At 33.9% G+C, this 17,586-nt stretch overlaps 1 protein-coding gene across 6 annotated transcripts in view; it reads right to left on the bottom strand.

Annotated features, from left to right (window-relative positions):
* UBR1 (ubiquitin protein ligase E3 component n-recognin 1) overlaps positions 1 to 17,586 on the bottom strand; it is a 68,205-nt gene that overhangs the window by 43,802 nt on the left and 6,817 nt on the right. For 4 of the 6 annotated variants that reach the window (XR_015258617.1, XM_086748111.1, XM_086748116.1 and 1 more), the window contains exons 2-10: positions 14,995 to 15,251; positions 12,832 to 12,910; positions 10,549 to 10,659; positions 5,468 to 5,598; positions 4,811 to 4,952; positions 3,789 to 3,851; positions 3,322 to 3,445; positions 615 to 722; positions 74 to 162 (exon numbers count right to left, since the gene is read on the bottom strand). Coding sequence is in view for 5 of the 6 variants with exons in the window: in XM_086748111.1 (XP_086604237.1) it covers positions 74 to 162; positions 615 to 722; positions 3,322 to 3,445; positions 3,789 to 3,851; positions 4,811 to 4,952; positions 5,468 to 5,598; positions 10,549 to 10,659; positions 12,832 to 12,910; positions 14,995 to 15,251 (1,104 nt within the window). In the remaining variant the exon portion in view is untranslated. The remainder of the gene's footprint in view (positions 1 to 73; positions 163 to 614; positions 723 to 3,321; positions 3,446 to 3,788; positions 3,852 to 4,810; positions 4,953 to 5,467; positions 5,599 to 10,548; positions 10,660 to 12,831; positions 12,911 to 14,994; positions 15,252 to 17,586) is intronic. The other 2 variants (XM_086748112.1, XM_086748115.1) reach the window with 1 other exon arrangement.

The raw sequence follows: 17,586 nt of genomic DNA, 5'->3' as shown, positions 1-17,586 counted from the left end.
AACAATTTTTACATTGAGGAATTTTTCAAAGCTAGAACAAATTCATAGCACAAAACCAAAAAAACCCATTTACCTTCACAAATTCCACAGCAAAAAGTTTTTTGTACTCCATTTCCATGAAAAAACTACTGAAGATAAGTTCATGAAGAATCTTCCTCGCCCCTGTGAAGAGCCAATATAGTGCACATCACTTTACTGTACTAAGGTGCAGCTTTTCATGGCAAAGAGGAACAGAGTATTAAATTAAAATTAAAAATAATTAAAAGCCTTGAAATGGTTATGAGGCATATGAACAAAGTTATTTATATTATCTTCTACTTTCAACATTTATTGGTATGTTTTTAAAACAGGTTAAACATCAAGTCACTCAGAGTCAAGCTATATCTTGTGAAAAGATTCTTCAAAATAAATAAAGCAGGAAAAATTTAGGAGATTGATGCATACCCAAAATATAAATTTTCTCAGTTGTAAAAATAAAGGCTGTACCAAAAACCATAATATAAAAAGTATGAAGAAATGTAACTCCACCTGCATAGCACTTATTTACTTTTACATATTTGTTATACACGTGAAAAATTTGCCTCTTCAGTTTCTGGCAACCTGGATACACAAACCTTTATGAAGTTTTGCATCCCACAGCATCAACTTGCTTATGAAGCATGGTTTTTCAGATCCAGCTTCTTCTTTGAGACATATTTGACACAAGATCTGGCGAAAATCACCTATAGGAATAAAATTATTCATTTGTACAAGAATGCTTTGATAATCAAATTATATGAGCCAACAAAATTAGAAATACAGAATTCTATTCCTTACAAAAAAAAAAAAGGCAATTAAGTATGAAATATATTTTAACAATTTTTCCCTCACTGAACATACTCCCACATACTCTCCCCCTTACTAATTTCTTCATATTATTCTTACCTACTTTATTTAATAAATCCAGTGAAGCAGAAGATCATTTTAAAATGAAAAGCATTTAGAAAGCTTTACAAAGCAGATCTATAAGAAGAGTTCACTACGTCAGCACAGAAACGCACAAGCTAGGCAAGTCAAAGCTAGTCCCTGTCTTGGGCTCTGAAAGTTAGATTTTTGTAGAACTTCAAAAAGTTATTTTATATTTTCTTGCACCTATCAGTCAATACAGTACTTACTGAAACAGTTTTGAGGATCAACGTATCAGAGTTACCCATGTGTTACTAACATTTAGAAACGAGCTCTTACACTACTAAATTCAAAAGGAAAAGTGGAGTGTCATGAATCAAGTTCCTGACAACCTGGAAATAAATAGTATTGAATGCTTCCCGATCCACCTTCTGCCACTTGAAGCAAAACCAGGAAAAGAGCAGGAACCACCAGACCACCAAAAAGTTCTACCCAAGTACAGAACACCAGACTCTTAAAGCATCTATGTATAATATAATCCAGAAGAACAAGGACAGGAATGTTAAGACTTCAAACTTTGTGCTTTAAGATTCTCATAAAACATATTAAAGTATGAGTTAGCCTATTAAAATTTCCTAACCTAAAACGCTACACCAAACATGGGAGACTCCCTTTTAGGTTTAGCTTCTCACCAGCTAAAAAAAGGTAACGCTTAAAAACTTAAAATTTTGAGGATTTGCTGGACCACTAACACTGACTAGTCTATACTCATACAGAGTGAAGAGCTGAATAATTAGCTGTCAGTTTGTACTTTAAATAGAGTAATCTCATAAAATTGAAAATAATAAGAAAAATAGTCTAGGAAGAAAAATGTGGATAAAAACCAAACTTTCACTAGAAACCTTGAAATAAGCCATCAGTCAAAACCAATTAAAAACTGTCTGAGGAACTCAGCAGCAAGGAAATATCACCAGTGAAATAAGTAAAAAGTTGAAAAGAACAGAAAGCTAAAATTTCTAAGACATTGCAAAGAATTTACAAGAAGTTACAATTCTGATATATGTATTTCAAGTTAAAGATTGGAAGTGTTCAGAAAAAAAGGTAAGAAATTAACTTCATTATTCAAGCTTACAAAAAAGGCTAAAGTAGACCAATAGATTTACCCTGTCAAGAGGGATGATAAGCAGTGATTAGAGCTTAATCTATGCATATTTGTACGGTGAAAAGGAATTTTATGATGGTTTTAATTTGGTAAAACACAGGTATGACAAAATCCAGTAACAGAAATCAAAATTAGATTGATTCAGAAGTCTTCTTTAAAACCATGAGCATCAAACATCAGAACAGTGCTTGAAAGCTTAAAACAGACTTTCTACTACAGGACAAATTTTTAAATTAAGACTTTTGTTTGGTTGGTTTACTGACACTGTCTAATTAATCACAGCTATCAAATCTAAAGCAGGAATTTATTCAGGCAGAGAATGTATGCTTTCACTGAAGGAGATGTCCTGCAGCTTTCCACCAGCACTGGGGAGAGCAGCTCTTGAGCAAAGAAGTCAGTGAAACAGGGCACATGATGCTGAAACTGAAGATAATAAAACTTATAGAGGAACAGAGAGAGCTTCAAGCAGAAAAGTATTACTATTGATAACCATACTGTTACACGACTTAAATGTTGAAAATTAAATATCAATATGAGGTGATTCTTGCTAACTACAGAACTGTAGCCACATAGGTTAAATTTTATATGAAATTAATTTGTTCTTAGAGGGAGTGGGACATTAGAGGTATTATACTACCCATTTGTTAGAAGTTAGCCTAGCATGTCATTAAAACAATGGCAAGTCCCAAACACCACCTGTGAAAGTAGGCCCTGAGCCATCACTTTGGAGCCAGGAAAATCAAGGAGCAATGCGACCTGTTCTCAAGACCATATATGGAGATTTCAAGGAGGAGTTTGACCAGCGAATTCGAGGAGGGGGCGTTCTGATGACCACCAAAAGACCCTCGACTCAAAAGACCGAGCATGCGCAAGTGGGTGGGGAAACATTATAATGATTTCTCGGAAAGTTAATGTTTATGTATAATATTTCTTGGAAATCAGTGAATATGTATAACAGGTGTGTATTTAACCTGCGCCGTTGATCGAACAGGTGCGCACGCTAGATGGAGCGATCCCCCGTGCGCCCAGCGCTGCAATAAACAAGTGCCTGCTTCTTAACTTCTCATTGCTGTTAAGGAGTTTTATTCTGGATTTCGGTAACAATACTGATGAATATCAACACCCATACTACTGTATTATTTATTTACTAAATCAGGAGGAATGTAAAAAGTATTTTAATAAGGGAATATCATATATAACACTGCTAAAGACATTTGTTGAGAGAATTAGTCAAATACTGACATGGTATTATAGCAAAAAACAGTTATGCTTACTTGAATAGCTCATGAGTTTGTTCAGCCAAGAACCAAGGCGCAATGCAAACTTCTGGTGAGCCATAACATCAGCATGCAGAACCTCCACATGAAGTGGTCGTTGGGAAACATTTTCAGAATGCCTCTAGGAGTCAGGTAAATATTAGCAGATATAAAATCAGGACAACATGAATTTTCATTTTTGTCTTCACCACCCATTACCTCTCCCAAGCACATTTTAATAGCAAAACCTTAACAAAAAAGAAATCAGTTTGATGTTTTATTTCTGAAGATATCTGTACCTATCTATACAAAATACGGTGGGGTAAATTTCCAAAAGTTCACAGGTAGGTTATAAAAGCATGGAAGTACTAAGTTAAAGACTGTACAACAGACAAGTAAGTCTTCAGTATCAATAATTATAAGGTTGATTTGTTAGTTTTTAAAATTAGAAAAAAATTCTAGGAAAAAAAATTCTAGGAAGTTACCTTGATTTCTTCTTTTGCTTCCTGACAAGAGGCATAATGTCCTGCCTTAACAGCTCTACGACCCTGTTTAAAGAAAACATTGAGCATGAGACCAATATAAAACAAAAAATATAAAACCAAAATGCAACAAGCTTAATCTTTGCTATGTTTTTAATAGGTAAAAGAAAAATGGGGACCAACACTAAACACAACTAAATTTTCATTACCTGACTGAAGAGAAATATAAAAAGAAAACACAAGTTTTTATAGATTAAGAAAGGATTCTAATATTAGTAAGATTGTTTGTATGTAACTATACAACAAATACATATACAGCTATAGACAAAGTTTCTCTGTGTGCAAACACATAAGTTTTATACGTTTGTGAGGCAAAAACTATGGTTGCAATTAAAATAATTCAAACACTGATAATTCTTTTTTTTCTTTCCCAGTGGAAAAAAAGAATTTACATTACTAGTGTACAATCTTTAGATGGAACATCAGTTTGAAAAATGAAGTAGTAAAATTGTCAGGTTGACTCACATTCCTTCACAGATTCTTCCTGGTTTCATTTGCTTAATTTGAAGTTCTAAGATTTTTCAAACGAAGTCTGAGCCAGAATGAGCACTAACTCTTGCAACATGTAAGGTACAATTCTGATTAAGAATAACTGAATATGCATAGTGCTGACTTGTGTATTTTTCAGACAAATACCATTAAAATAAACCATTAAAATAAACCATTAATCTCAACTGAGAAGAAAAACAATGTAAAGAAAATATGCCAAACATGAAAGGAGCAACTTCAGATAAATAATCTCTTCCCTTTCTCAAGAAACTGGGTTTTGTCCTGAAGAAAAAAAAAATAATACAGTTTAAAAACTTTCTTGATGCAAGTGCTGATTAACAGTTACTCTGCAAACATGTCTGTCTCTCTCCTTAAACTCCAGCATCCCAGAAACAAAGATTCTATGATCAAGAGACTATAGTAGTACTTCTTAATGATTAAAAAGTTACCTTCTCCTATATCCAGAATGTACTAACCTCTTTATCTATGGCAGTAGTATGCAACTGGGCTTCACCAAGTTCACAGCCAAGAGCCCTTTGCAGGCTATAGATGACATGATCGTAAGAATGATGCTCATCATTGAAAAGGACACAGTAGTAGCTGTCTACCTTCTCTCTACTGGGAAAAAGCCAACATATCATCATACAAATTAAAATTAAATTGTAAATAGTGTCCTATCCAATACAGGCAACCACTCATTTGATTGCTTGAGAGAAACATCAAATACAAAAAAAATTATAAGGAAAATTAAGCATGTTCTTCACGTCAAAGACACACCCAAAAATTCCCTCACCACCTATACCAGAATAAGGCACAGAAACCATGTACCAAACACAAAAGAGATTTTAACTTATTTCATTATTCCATTATTATTTCCTCCCTCCGCTGTTTTATGATCCAATTTGTCTTTTTAACATGACACACAACAGTCTTCTTCTATTTTGATGGAGCACAATCACACAATAATTCTTCCATGAAGTATCAAAAGCTTTTCTCTATACAACTGTAGGTCAAAAATGCTACAGTGCTGTTTACCAGGATTTTGGCACTACTATGTTTGCATGAGTGTAAGAATAGCATAGGCAAAATTATTATAACAGTTTCTTGAAGAGAAAGTTGGAAATACTCCCTACCTAATTGTGAGCTCTGGAGGCAGTTCCTTCTCTTCTTCCCATATAAGCATATCTACAATGTATTTTATCACAGAAGGAAACACCTTCCTAGAGTGCTCCATAACTTCTTCATTCAAATGACATTCAGAATTCTGTAAAATAGGAGACAATATTAACATTGAAAAGAAATTTTAAAAATGAAAAAAGAGTTGGTAGAATAGCTGGTTATTATGTTTGTTTCAGAAAATTAGCCTGTTCATTATTTTCAAGCAAATTCATCTCATGTAATTTCTTCCTCTTTAAAATTATTTCATCCCAAGGGCTCTCAGTAGTATTCCAACAGTTTCATCTACCTTTTTTATGCATCCAGTTTTTATCTAACAATAGACTACAGAAGGCCTCAACAAATGTGTTAGAAAATTTCAATTTTTAAAAAACCTTACGTTTAAAAAAGCTGGTTAATAGCTTTCTGTACACCTGAAGATATTAAATTTGCAGTCCAGACCAAAATTCTTCCCCTGCATTGGCATCACTTGCTCTTCTGTGTGAGTATTCTGTTAAACATTTATGACACTCCTTGAACAGAATCATCCAAGGAAATCTAACTCTTTTTTTCAGAGATCCCATCCCAGATCTAGAAAATATTCAGAATATCCATGTGAATTGACATACTTCCCATCTACCCAGATAAAGCTCATTAAGTGAATTGTCTACATCATAGAGTATTATTAATCCTTTCCATAAGCATTTATGTGAGAGAGAAATTAAGGCAAAGAAAGCATTAAGAAAGCATTCAGAAAGCATTTTCAAGCAAAGAAAATTATTACCAGGTCTGCACTTAAGAATGAAGCAATCAATATTGAGGCACAAGAAATAAATACCTGGCAAAAACATTGTGCGAAAAGAGAGCTTTAATCCAAAAGACCAGATCACCTTTTCCATATATCACCTTCCTTTCAGCATATGTGTATATATATGGTATATAATGTTGTTATTAATGTCAATGCAACCAAACCCAGTAATTTCATGTACAAATATGACACAGAAACAGAAGTTGATATTTTCTGCAGTATTAACAAAAAGTCTCTTCAGATCTCTCAAATTGCCTAAAAAAACTGAATATGTATGTGTTTGCAAGAATAAGAAAAGATAAGAAATAAATATGCTTTCCAAAAATAAAGCTTTTCACATGTGACTTTAATCCCAAAGTACTAAGGGCACTCACCTCTGCAATACACAGTCTGATAGATTGTGTAATATAAAAAACCAGAAAGTGATATGTTTAATATAGCTAAAAATAGTGTTTTTGAAAAATTCTTAAATACAGTCACATTTATCCATTTATGAAGCAGATTGCTTCTCAAAAAAAAAAAAAATCAAGTAAAATCATGTTGTGTCCATATGATGGAAAAGATAGAATTGTAGTAGAAGACAAGTAAAAACGCGTTAACATGACCAATGACTTCCAAAGCTCCCAATAACAGTTTTCTGACCTGATAAGCATTAGAAGAATGCTGAATGGAGTCAAACATACAATCTAAAATGTCTGCCAATGAAATCACGGTCTATAAATATTGCTGTGTGTACCTACTTAATTTTGGATAAGCCCATGGTAGATCTTGGTAATTAAGAATATAAATACCTTAGGTAATTATTTTTTTTCCCAGACTGACAAAGCTATCCTCATCTTACAGTTTCGAGCAGACTGAAAAAAAAAAAAAAAAAACCAAAAAAAAAACCCCACAAAAAGCACAAACTATAGTGCTAAGAATAATCTAATTGAACCGAGTTGTAAATATACTAAATTATTTTTCCACTATTTCTTAAGAGTTTGGCTTTTTAAGCATTAACATATATTAAGCAAAAATGATAGAGCTGGAGAAAAATGCAAAGCTGTACATAGAGATACTCCAAATGGTAATCTTGTAGTAAGATATGCTGCTCTCCCTCAGTCTGTAGAAGAAATCAAAGGAAACCACATCAAAGGATTTATAAACAATAAAAAGTGGGGATTGCACTCAAAAACAGTGAAACATTAAATGATGCAATGCTACCTCCAATGCTATCCACATTAATAGAAGTCACAGTAAAATGACATTAAGATATATCTAACGTAAACTGAAAGTGTAAAAATAAAATTTCCTCAGAACTATGCCTAAAAAAGTGTCATTATTTAAGCTTCAGGTAATGCTTCAAAAAACAAAATTGTGGAAGTATGAACAAAGTATGTTCAGATATCAAAGTTCAAAAATAACTAAAACACTTCTTAAAAAAAAACAAACAAACAAAAAAACCCAAATGTGCCTGGGAAGCACACACCTTATCTCAGACATGAACACTTAAAATTATCTGGTTTTAAGGATACATTCAGGCAAAAATAGGTTTTATATTTCTAGCATAGTGAAGACATTGATTTGGAATCAATAAGGAAGAGATGATCCCTAGAAGCCTGGAGTGGGGATTCTAAAGTGAAGGATTGCTTTTCTGAGCCCCATATTACATACACACCAACAAGTTTTGTAAATATCTCCTCACTGTAAAACTTTAAAAAAAAAAAAACAACCCTAAGGTTTAATTAGGATTTTTGCAAGGATACTGTATTTTACTAATGCTTGCCTCATTATCTCAGAAATGCTAAGACCTCTGGTGCTTATCTTTAATGTTGTAGATTGAAACCTACCCTCCTCTAAGGGCTCATTTTTAAAAGGAGGTCATTTTGTAGATCAAACTCTAAACTTAATCTACCTTTTAAAAATAGCAGCCAGTTCCTAAGCACATTTTAACCACGTTCTGCATAGCAGACAAACATACTGCAAACATATCCCTCTTCTAATTTGCTCCTACAGAATCAGAGCAAGTTTATAAACACCCTAGCATGATATATCCGCCTCATTTGGAGTAATTAAAGGAATACTGGCCAGGATCATTCAGAAAAGAGTGGGTTTTAATCAACCAGTCATAAATTCCTCTACATGCTGGAAAAAAACATGCAAGATGTCTGTTCCAAATGTGCCTTGCAACTAACTTCTTTTAATAAGCACTCTATGCTGAGAAAATTCCTACGTTATAACTGCCCTTGATTCTCAAAACAGAGAACAAACTATGAATTAATCCAAACACCCATGACTCTCTTCATCATAAAAAATCCTTGATGGACAAATCTTCTATTAAAAAGAATGATGCTCACACAATGCAATCTATCGAATAGTTACATACAGTATATATTAATATACTGACGCATTTCATTATTCTAGTGGTTGTACTTCTGCCTTTTTACTAGAGAGTCTACATACACCAACTGTATGATAACTACATATATTGACAACAAAGAACTAATTATAATAAGTAACTTTCTACTTCTTCAAATTAAAATAATTGTCTCATATGTTTTCTATTATTCACGACTCTTGGGTAGGAGTATGTTCCAGTTTATTTGACAGCAGTTGTAACATAGCTTTGGACTGACACAGTTCCATTACAGAAATGATGATCAAAGAAATTCACTGCAAATGAAAGATCTCATTGGAGATTGGAAGAGAAATATTACTCGAGGAAGCATGGGAGATTCCCTGTTCCTTTATCAGCACAGGTATGATTATAGACCTCGATAAATAATGTATGCTAGCTACTGTCAGTAAGACAAACAGGACAAACTGGTCATCTGAGGTATAAGTAACATCACTTATCTAGGAGCAATGGAGGTGCTTTGGCTGGAAACATTTATTTTTCAAGTGGAAGAATACTTAATTCTCAACTGAGACCTGAAAATTTTGTCTTAAGACCACTGCTAAATTGTCTTCCTGACTTAATAAGGACCTCTCAGCAATCAGCTAAATATCTGATAGTGAGCATCTTGTGACAAGTTTTCCACAGTATCCAAAGAAGGCTTTGAAGCGGTAGATGCACGAGTTCTCTACCTTCCTATATGTCTTTATCAACAGGACCAGGAATTTAGCACTACAAAAGAAATCCTACTTTCCTTCAGAATGCAAGGATAAAAACTAATACTTTCCAAAGAGGAACTGTGCTAGTTTCTTATTCTGGAAGCTCTTCTAAAATGTGCTGGAAAAAGAATTAAATGCACACGTAGTAATAGTGACGGCAGTAAAATTAAGCATACCATAACATTTGGGATGTTCTAATATTGAGGAAACAATTTGGCTCTTTTGATTACAGGTTTTCATAAGTAACACATAGGTATCAGTCACACATATATCAGATGGCTCAGTACTCAGGGATAAGTACTCCACGGCAGAATCTACTTTACTAAAGTAGAAGCAGGTAAATATTACAGTGACAAGGATGAACAAGTGAAGGAAAATTTTCTTTCATTTTTCTGCAAGACCACTGCTCTTTATTCCTTTTCCATTTTTTTCCAGATCATAAAGAACAGTACTTTTGCAACAATACCAGGAGGAATTAGTGGTCTATTTGTAATGATGAATGCTAAGGTTTTTTTTTTTCTCTTGCTTATCTCAGAATGTAGGACTCTGAGAAAACAGTTTTCCCTGAAGCAACTGATGGCTTACAATCTATTTGAGAACCACTTATAAAATGGCATATTTCTTGTTATGTTTTATGAGGTACAATAAGCATTAGACATCCTAGCATAAGAAGTTAGTTTTAAAACATAGAGACTTATTTTATTTATAGTGACAGATCACACACCAAAGTAACTGACAAAAAAGAAAACTGTTCAGCAATGGAATAGCGTGGAAAAAAGAAAATACTATTAAAATCAAGTACTGTATGTAAACATTACTAGCCATTGGGAAACCAATTATTTGTAAATAACAACCGAGTAATACACATAGCAAAGAAAAGAGCAAGAGACTGCAGTTTTAATTCTGAATCAAAGACAAATGCAGAAGACAAGTAGATAGAACTGTTCTATTGTTTTTGCATTTTGCTTGGAGACAAAGGATGTCCAACATGTATATTTGACCCCAGCAAATAACTTGACCAAGGAAATCCTGACTCAACTTGACTGAACCTGCTACATGAATTATACAATATACATGCCTTCATATAGAGGAATAAGCATTTTTTTTAAAAAGCAACATTTACAATATTTATTATTTCACTGCAAGCAATGTTCTTACTTCTTTTGCAGAACCTGATGCTCCAGGCTCATGTTTTGTACACAGTGGCCCAGTCTTCCATGCTTCTGTATCCCCACAGTCACAAAATCCACCTCCAGTGGAGCTATGCATCTGTAAAAAGTATGTATTTCAGTCATGAAATATGCACATAAAAACCAAGAGAAAAATAGAAACATGCATTACTTAAGTCAAACACAAGTATAAATACCTACTTAAAAAAATACAAGACTCACTACATAACCAGACTTGCAATAATTTTTTTTCTTTTTTTTTTTTTAAATAAAAGGAGACTTTTCAGAGGAGTAGGGGGCAAAAAATTATGCAAGTCTTAAACAAATATAACTAGAAAGTAGGTGAAAAAGCCTATGACTGATGAATAAGCGCTTCATAAATGGCAAAATAATAATTACTGGTTTTATTAGCAAAATTATGGCAAAAGTGCTTAATGCCATCTTCACCAATTACTTGGTAAAGTTTGAAATTAATCTAATATATTTATACTAAAGACATGTAATAGTACCTCCACTTCTAACCAAAGAAAATAAGACATGATCAGCATCTAAATACATTCTTGCAACTTCACCTTTGCATTACACTTTCAGAAAAGTACAAATTCTGACCCTTCATTTCAGCAAAGAGTTCAGACAAACCTCAGCTAAAAATAATTATCCTTAGCTTACTCTAAATTCCCAGTCCTAAAATAATTATCAAAAACTCTAAGTGACCCAATAAAAAAGACATTCAAAAATCTGTTATTTACTTGAAATCTTTTAAAATAACCTGATCTAATTAGACATGCTTCAAGCAGGAGACTGGACTAGGTGATCTCCTTAGGTCCCTTCCAACCTAAATTATTCGATGAATCTATAATGAGCATAATCCGTATTCTTTAAATTGCTTCTTTAAAATAGGAATGCAGCAAATCTGCTCCCATCTGACTACGTATTTCCATGGTTGATGTTTTGCCTGAAGAAGTTAACGAAAAATGGAAAGCCATCAGCTTCTCAGCTCAGCTGCAATTCAAAATTGCTCTGTAATGATTATTGTCTATTTTACCTGATTTTCATCTTACCTCTCTGTAAACAGTGCGTGCGCATGCATGTGTATATGGAAGTTAAATCTGCATTATTCAAGTAGTTTTGTATGTCTTTGAATCAATACTTATAAGACATTCTCACATCAGTATACAAAGACTTCTACAGAGGGGCAGAATATTGTATTTTAGACCCAGGTAATTTTGCGATTACTAGGACGTTCTTCCAAACTGTCTCTCATTGAAACATACCCACTTAAAGGGGATTTATGACCAACTGATAACACAAGACAAATCTCTTAAATGGATGTCTTGTCAATGAACAGAAAGAATAACTGACAAAAAAAAACCTAGGCCGCTTTTTGGTTGTGAAAGATAATTAAATTGAATATATAATGTTTCTGTACATTTTCTTGCCTCTTGCAGCAGAGTTAGACCAGTTTTTAAAATTACACTTAATATACTGTTTTCCACTTCTGCTTCCAAGGCTGTTGAAATGACAGAGTTCTCAGTGAAGAGGGTAAGCAAAAAAGGAGGCCTGGGAAGGAAACAGTAAATGACAGCTTAGGCAATGAATTAGCTAGGATTTACTTAAAAGATCCTTCTTTAAGTAAAACATGGGAATCTCTCAAAGATAAAACAGATTTGGCTCAAAAAGAATCAAAAGGATATCAGAAAGAGATGATCCAGTTCTAGAACAATCTCCTCAATTAAAAAAAAAAAAAAAAGATCTTGATGCTTAACATTTATTTTAACTTATAATTGCACACTAAGCGCAAAGTAGTTTATACAAATCTAAACCGAGGAACAGAGTGGAAATGTAGAGGCTGCACCTGTGACATAACTGCTGAAGTAAAGGCCCTTGTACACACACACTCATTCTAAATTTCCAAAGAGTACTGACTGGAACTCAGGATAGGACTGTTGTTTTCAGTCACAGCTTTTTGCTCTGACATACACTTCTGTGATACCGCCAAAGGGAATAACAATATGTGTATTCATAAACACTCACCTAGCCTTTGGTTCTTGAATTAGAAAGTTAGTGTTCTTAAAAAAGGCTTTATATAGTTAGAAACATGAAAGAGAGATAATTAACTAATCAGTAAATTCCAGTTTAAAAAAAAAATTAAACCATTTTTAATTTTTTTTTTTACAGTTACTAACAGTTTATATGCAGTTTATTATATCTTCAATTAAAAATCTTCTCGAAAACTTCAAAAGTACAATTTCTTAATATAACAGTTTTCTACCTTGTACCGGTGGTTCTTGTGAACGCTATTCTGGAAGCAGTCCATACAGAGTACACAAGTTGGATCAACTGCACAGTCTCTGCAACAAAAATGGTAACTCAAAAACTTTCTAAAACAAACACGTAGAATTTTCATGCACAAAAGAAAACGCTGCTCTGAAAAACAGAGATTAGCAACAGATTCAAATTATAAAAACATTGGCTACTCCACATCTCAGAAAGGAGATCAAAGCCAGTCTCATTAGACTTGAATCATGTATTAGAAGATATTATATCAGATTTTATCAGAAACATGTTTGATTTCCACTTTCAAAACTTATTGCTAACACATTTCTGGTTTTGCTAAGAAAAAGCAGCTATTAAAAACCATGATGACTCTGCAGTAATCTTTATTATTGTTTCCAAAACTGTAGCCAGTTTGCTAATGAAACTTTTGCTACACTTCTGCTAGGTTATGTTTCTAACTTTTTAAGCAGTTAGAAGTTAAAATCTAAAGATAATACGAAATGAGCTAAAAATATTTATACTTTGAAATTTAATTTCAACAGTTTCAGTCATGCACTAAAAATACCTGAAAATTTAAAATTACAGTCATGGGTAATCTAATTCTTTTTTTTTTTCCTATGCTCCACATACATGTATGCTTTTTTTTACATTGCATTTTTTCCCCTAAAACATGGTCACTCTTTTTTCTTTAAACACTCTTTCATTCTGTGCAAACTGTAGACAACGTGTTTAACAATAACACATCACATTTTTTGTTTTATGCCATTGTTCAACATCTAGTTCAAGCCTCCTTTATATTACAACTAAAACAGTACAATAATTCTGATTCCAGAATGAATTCCTTTTCAAACCATTAGATTATAATAATCATTACAATAATGTAATACTTCACTAACATTCATTTATTACCATAAATCTACTGCAAGCTGAGTTAAAACAAAGAAAAATTAAGCCAGAAGTGCCTGCTAGATTTGAATACCCAATTCAAGACATTTAGATTTTAGTATTTTGGAGTATCTATTATTTTTAGCATTTTAAGAGACTAAAGCTTCAGTTGCAGTGGTAAATAGAGTATTTTGTATAAATACTACCACATTTTTCCAAGAAAAACTCAAAAAAAAAAAAAAGAAAAGGAGACGACTTCTGAGAAATATAGCTTTGTCATTTTGCCTATCACACAAAAACTCTGCAGAGGCAGGAACAGAATTATTCTTGTTATAACAGCACTAAACTGCCTTGACCACTCTCTTCCTTCATACAATCCAATGTCACATTCACTATACACTTTCTAGCAAACATGCACGGACTTCTTCAAAGACTATTCTCCTTTCATACACAACAGTAACTGATCCCTAGAAAAAGTTGAAGAGTATTTGATTTATTAAAATCTTACAGTGTAATTCACAAAGTTTACAGAGAGCTTTCATTTTGACATTTTCTAAATTCTAAAGGTTGGATTTTTTAGCCATAATAATATTCTTCATGCTTAATAATATTCTTTTGGCATTTCTGATGAAATTTTCTAGGCTTTTAAAATAAACTGAAAATTACAACAATAGCATTATAGCAATACTAAAGAATTGCCAGCACAGTTGCAATCTTTACATCCACCAAAAAGACCTCTAGCTTTTAAATATATTATTCGTATTAATTAATATATTTGTATGAAAATAGTTAATAAATTATATCAAATTAATAAGCTGCCATCTTTAATATACTCCAGGATGAGAAAGAAGGTGAAAAAATGACCACTGATCACACAGCTATTGCTGAAGCAAAGGATAGATGATGCTCAGAAATGTTGGATTCTGTTTCAGACTTTGAAAGGATGAGTACTGTACAGCACACAGATTTTTATGCCTGTTCTCCCTCAATTCAGGTACAGACCTCATACTCATACCCTATCATCCAATCTTTTTAACCAATTGCTTTCAATACCTTTAGTATTCTTTCCATTTCCTGCCCTATTGCTCTGCCTTTCATATGCAATTTTTCTCACTGTAAAGTGGTTTGAAATCTGAACCAATGCCACTGTCAGTTAAGCAAAGACCTACATGACATAAGCAATGACTAGTTAGCAGCGCGACTAATTTTATTAAACCACTTTGCTGCATTATCTCACATGGGAACATTCATGATAACATATCTTCATTCTTACCTGCAGGAGTATGTTGTCTCCCCTCCTTTGAACACCTTCCCACAGAGCTGGGAGGTTCCACTCTGTTGTAGTTTCTCCAGGAAAATATCTGGGTCTTCCCCAAACAAATAACATTCCAGGGGGTATAATATTGCTGCTTGGACCATTTCTTCTTGTTTCTCCAGCAAGGGGTCCATTTCAGCCGAGTAAATATTTGGCACGTGTTTCGCCAAGCACTGTAAAAATGTAGCTTGGAAGTTGAATCTTTCATCACACCACTGCAAGAGAAGGACACCCAAGGATAAACAACAATGCATAAATAAATTTAAAGAAAATAGGATTAAGGACTTCTACTGTGAATCCAGAATTATTTTCCACATCAGAAGTCAGGTCTGTGAGCAATAGCACCCAAAAAAGCATCGCTCCCCAAGAATTTCTCTGCTATTTTCCTTTCAGTACCCACCACAGTAACCTCTGTTCCCCTTAAGTTTTCTACTAAAACAATAAGAAGCAAGAGCTGGCAAGTGCTATGCTACGCTACTGTAGAGCGACCCGCGCACTAATTAATTTTCAATCATATACTTGCCAACAGGCCGGCCAATACACAAATCTTGATGTCTGGGAGCTGCCAACAAATGGAAAGAGCAACAGCAGCAGAGGATTTCCCTGTCTTAGCCGGGAAATAAGTTTGGAATTCACTCCTTAGCCTACTGATAGTCACAAAACATGCAGCAATTTAATAGTCTTTGAAATTGTTACCCTTGTTGAAACTGGCCATCAGGGTTCAATAGTTACTGAGGAAGAAAGAAGCCCAACTGATTATATAAGCATAATGTCTTTGAGAAACCAGACTAAAATGCAATTTCATATTTGTAAGACAATTAATAAAAGTACTTACATTTTGGCTTTAAGTTCTTAGTTTTCTTAAAGTCACCAATTTCACTTGCAACTACTGTAGCTTTCTGAGTAGTTCTCTCCAATTGTTCTATTTCTGTCTTTCAAGTCTGAATACTCTTTCTTTCACAGTACTCCCATTATTTAGAAATACCTTCTGGTTTTCCCCATTGCCTGCAGATAACAGGCTTACCCATCAAGGCTCCTAAAGACAACTTCCCGTCATACACAACCTTGACTTACGCTCTGAAATATGGTTTTGGAAAAAAAAAAAAAAAAAAAAAAAAAAAAAAAAAAAAACAACAAACCCAACAAAGAAAAAAAACCCCTGTAACTTCATTAATATCTCTAAAGGGAACTTCCTCTAGGCCAGTAAGCAGAGAGCAAGTAAAGCAACCACTAAAAAGTTTGGATTGAGAAAAGGCTCGAAGTAGTACACTATTCAACATTTTCAAAGGATAAAAATGCAAAACATTCTATGTGAAAGGCAAAACTACCTGATTTCTAATTTAAAATGAAACCTACATCAACCAAATCAATGGATTGCCCCCCAAAACTGATGGAGATAAGGGATTAAATAATAGATCTATAAGACTACAGCTCCCTAGTTTACTACCTAGATTAGAACAACTCTCCAAGAAGAGAACTGTATCTAGAACACATGCAGTCCAAAGTGCTGCAGTCTCAGTACTCTGAAAGCCAGATCTGCAAACATAATGTAAAAATTGCATATTTGTTTCTAAAAAAAAATTTTATGTCTACCTGATATAGATAAGTTCAAAATTTAAATAAAAGAAATAGAAATGAGGTACCATGTTGAAACAACCTAGATTAACAATAACATCCATTATCCAAAACTAACCTGTTAAAGGAGATTTATTCCACATTGTAGTCCCTCTAAACACTTGCTTTATGGCTTTAATAAGACACATTACACTTCTAATATGCTTAGTTTTAGCCTGAGGCTTCTACCGATACTTTTGCCATCAACCTTCCTTAGTATTACCCTTAGGTAGTTGGCGTAGTTCAGCCCCGATCGGGACCAGACTACTCAGTCTCTCTCTCACTCCTCCCACCCTCCAGGGGGACAGAAAGGAGAAGTGGTAAACAAAAAAAAAAAACAACCCAGCAAAAACACATGGGTTGAGACTGAACAAAAAATAAATTTAACAGCAATAACAGAAGAAAACTAAACAGTGACAGAATACAAATACAGTATAATGGCTTACAACAAACCTCCACACCCAGTTTCTTCCAAGTAGCAGGAGGCTCCCTTCAGCACCCTCCTCACTGATATACTGAGCATGATGTCAGATGCGATGGAATAGCCCTTTGGCTAATTTGGGTAAATTAACCCCAGCTGTTAGCTAATTAGTTAATTATCCCAGCTGGGTGCCCCAGCCATAGGGGCTACCAGCTCCAGTTCTCCACCCAGCTCAGGTGAATATTAATTCTATCCTAGCCAGAACCAGGACAGTAGTCCATTACTTTACTTATCACAGTGATCCATGAACTCAAAGTTATGGAAGAAAATGCACGGTAGACACTGATGGAAAAGAGAAGCCATAGATAACACGGTCAACCAGGAGAGCAAACTTGTCCTCAAATCATCCTAGAATATCCTCGTAAGTGCAAGCTGAACAGTCTAATCGGATTTCTTGAATCACAAAGCATTCAACCCATCCTTAAATACCTGAAAATTAAGATTCACCCATGAAG

This window comes from Chlamydotis macqueenii, chromosome 5, assembly GCF_036417535.1.
Source record: "Chlamydotis macqueenii isolate bChlMac1 chromosome 5, bChlMac1.mat, whole genome shotgun sequence".
NCBI lineage: Eukaryota > Metazoa > Chordata > Aves > Otidiformes > Otididae > Chlamydotis > Chlamydotis macqueenii.
This window is presented reverse-complemented; position numbering and strand designations above follow the sequence as displayed.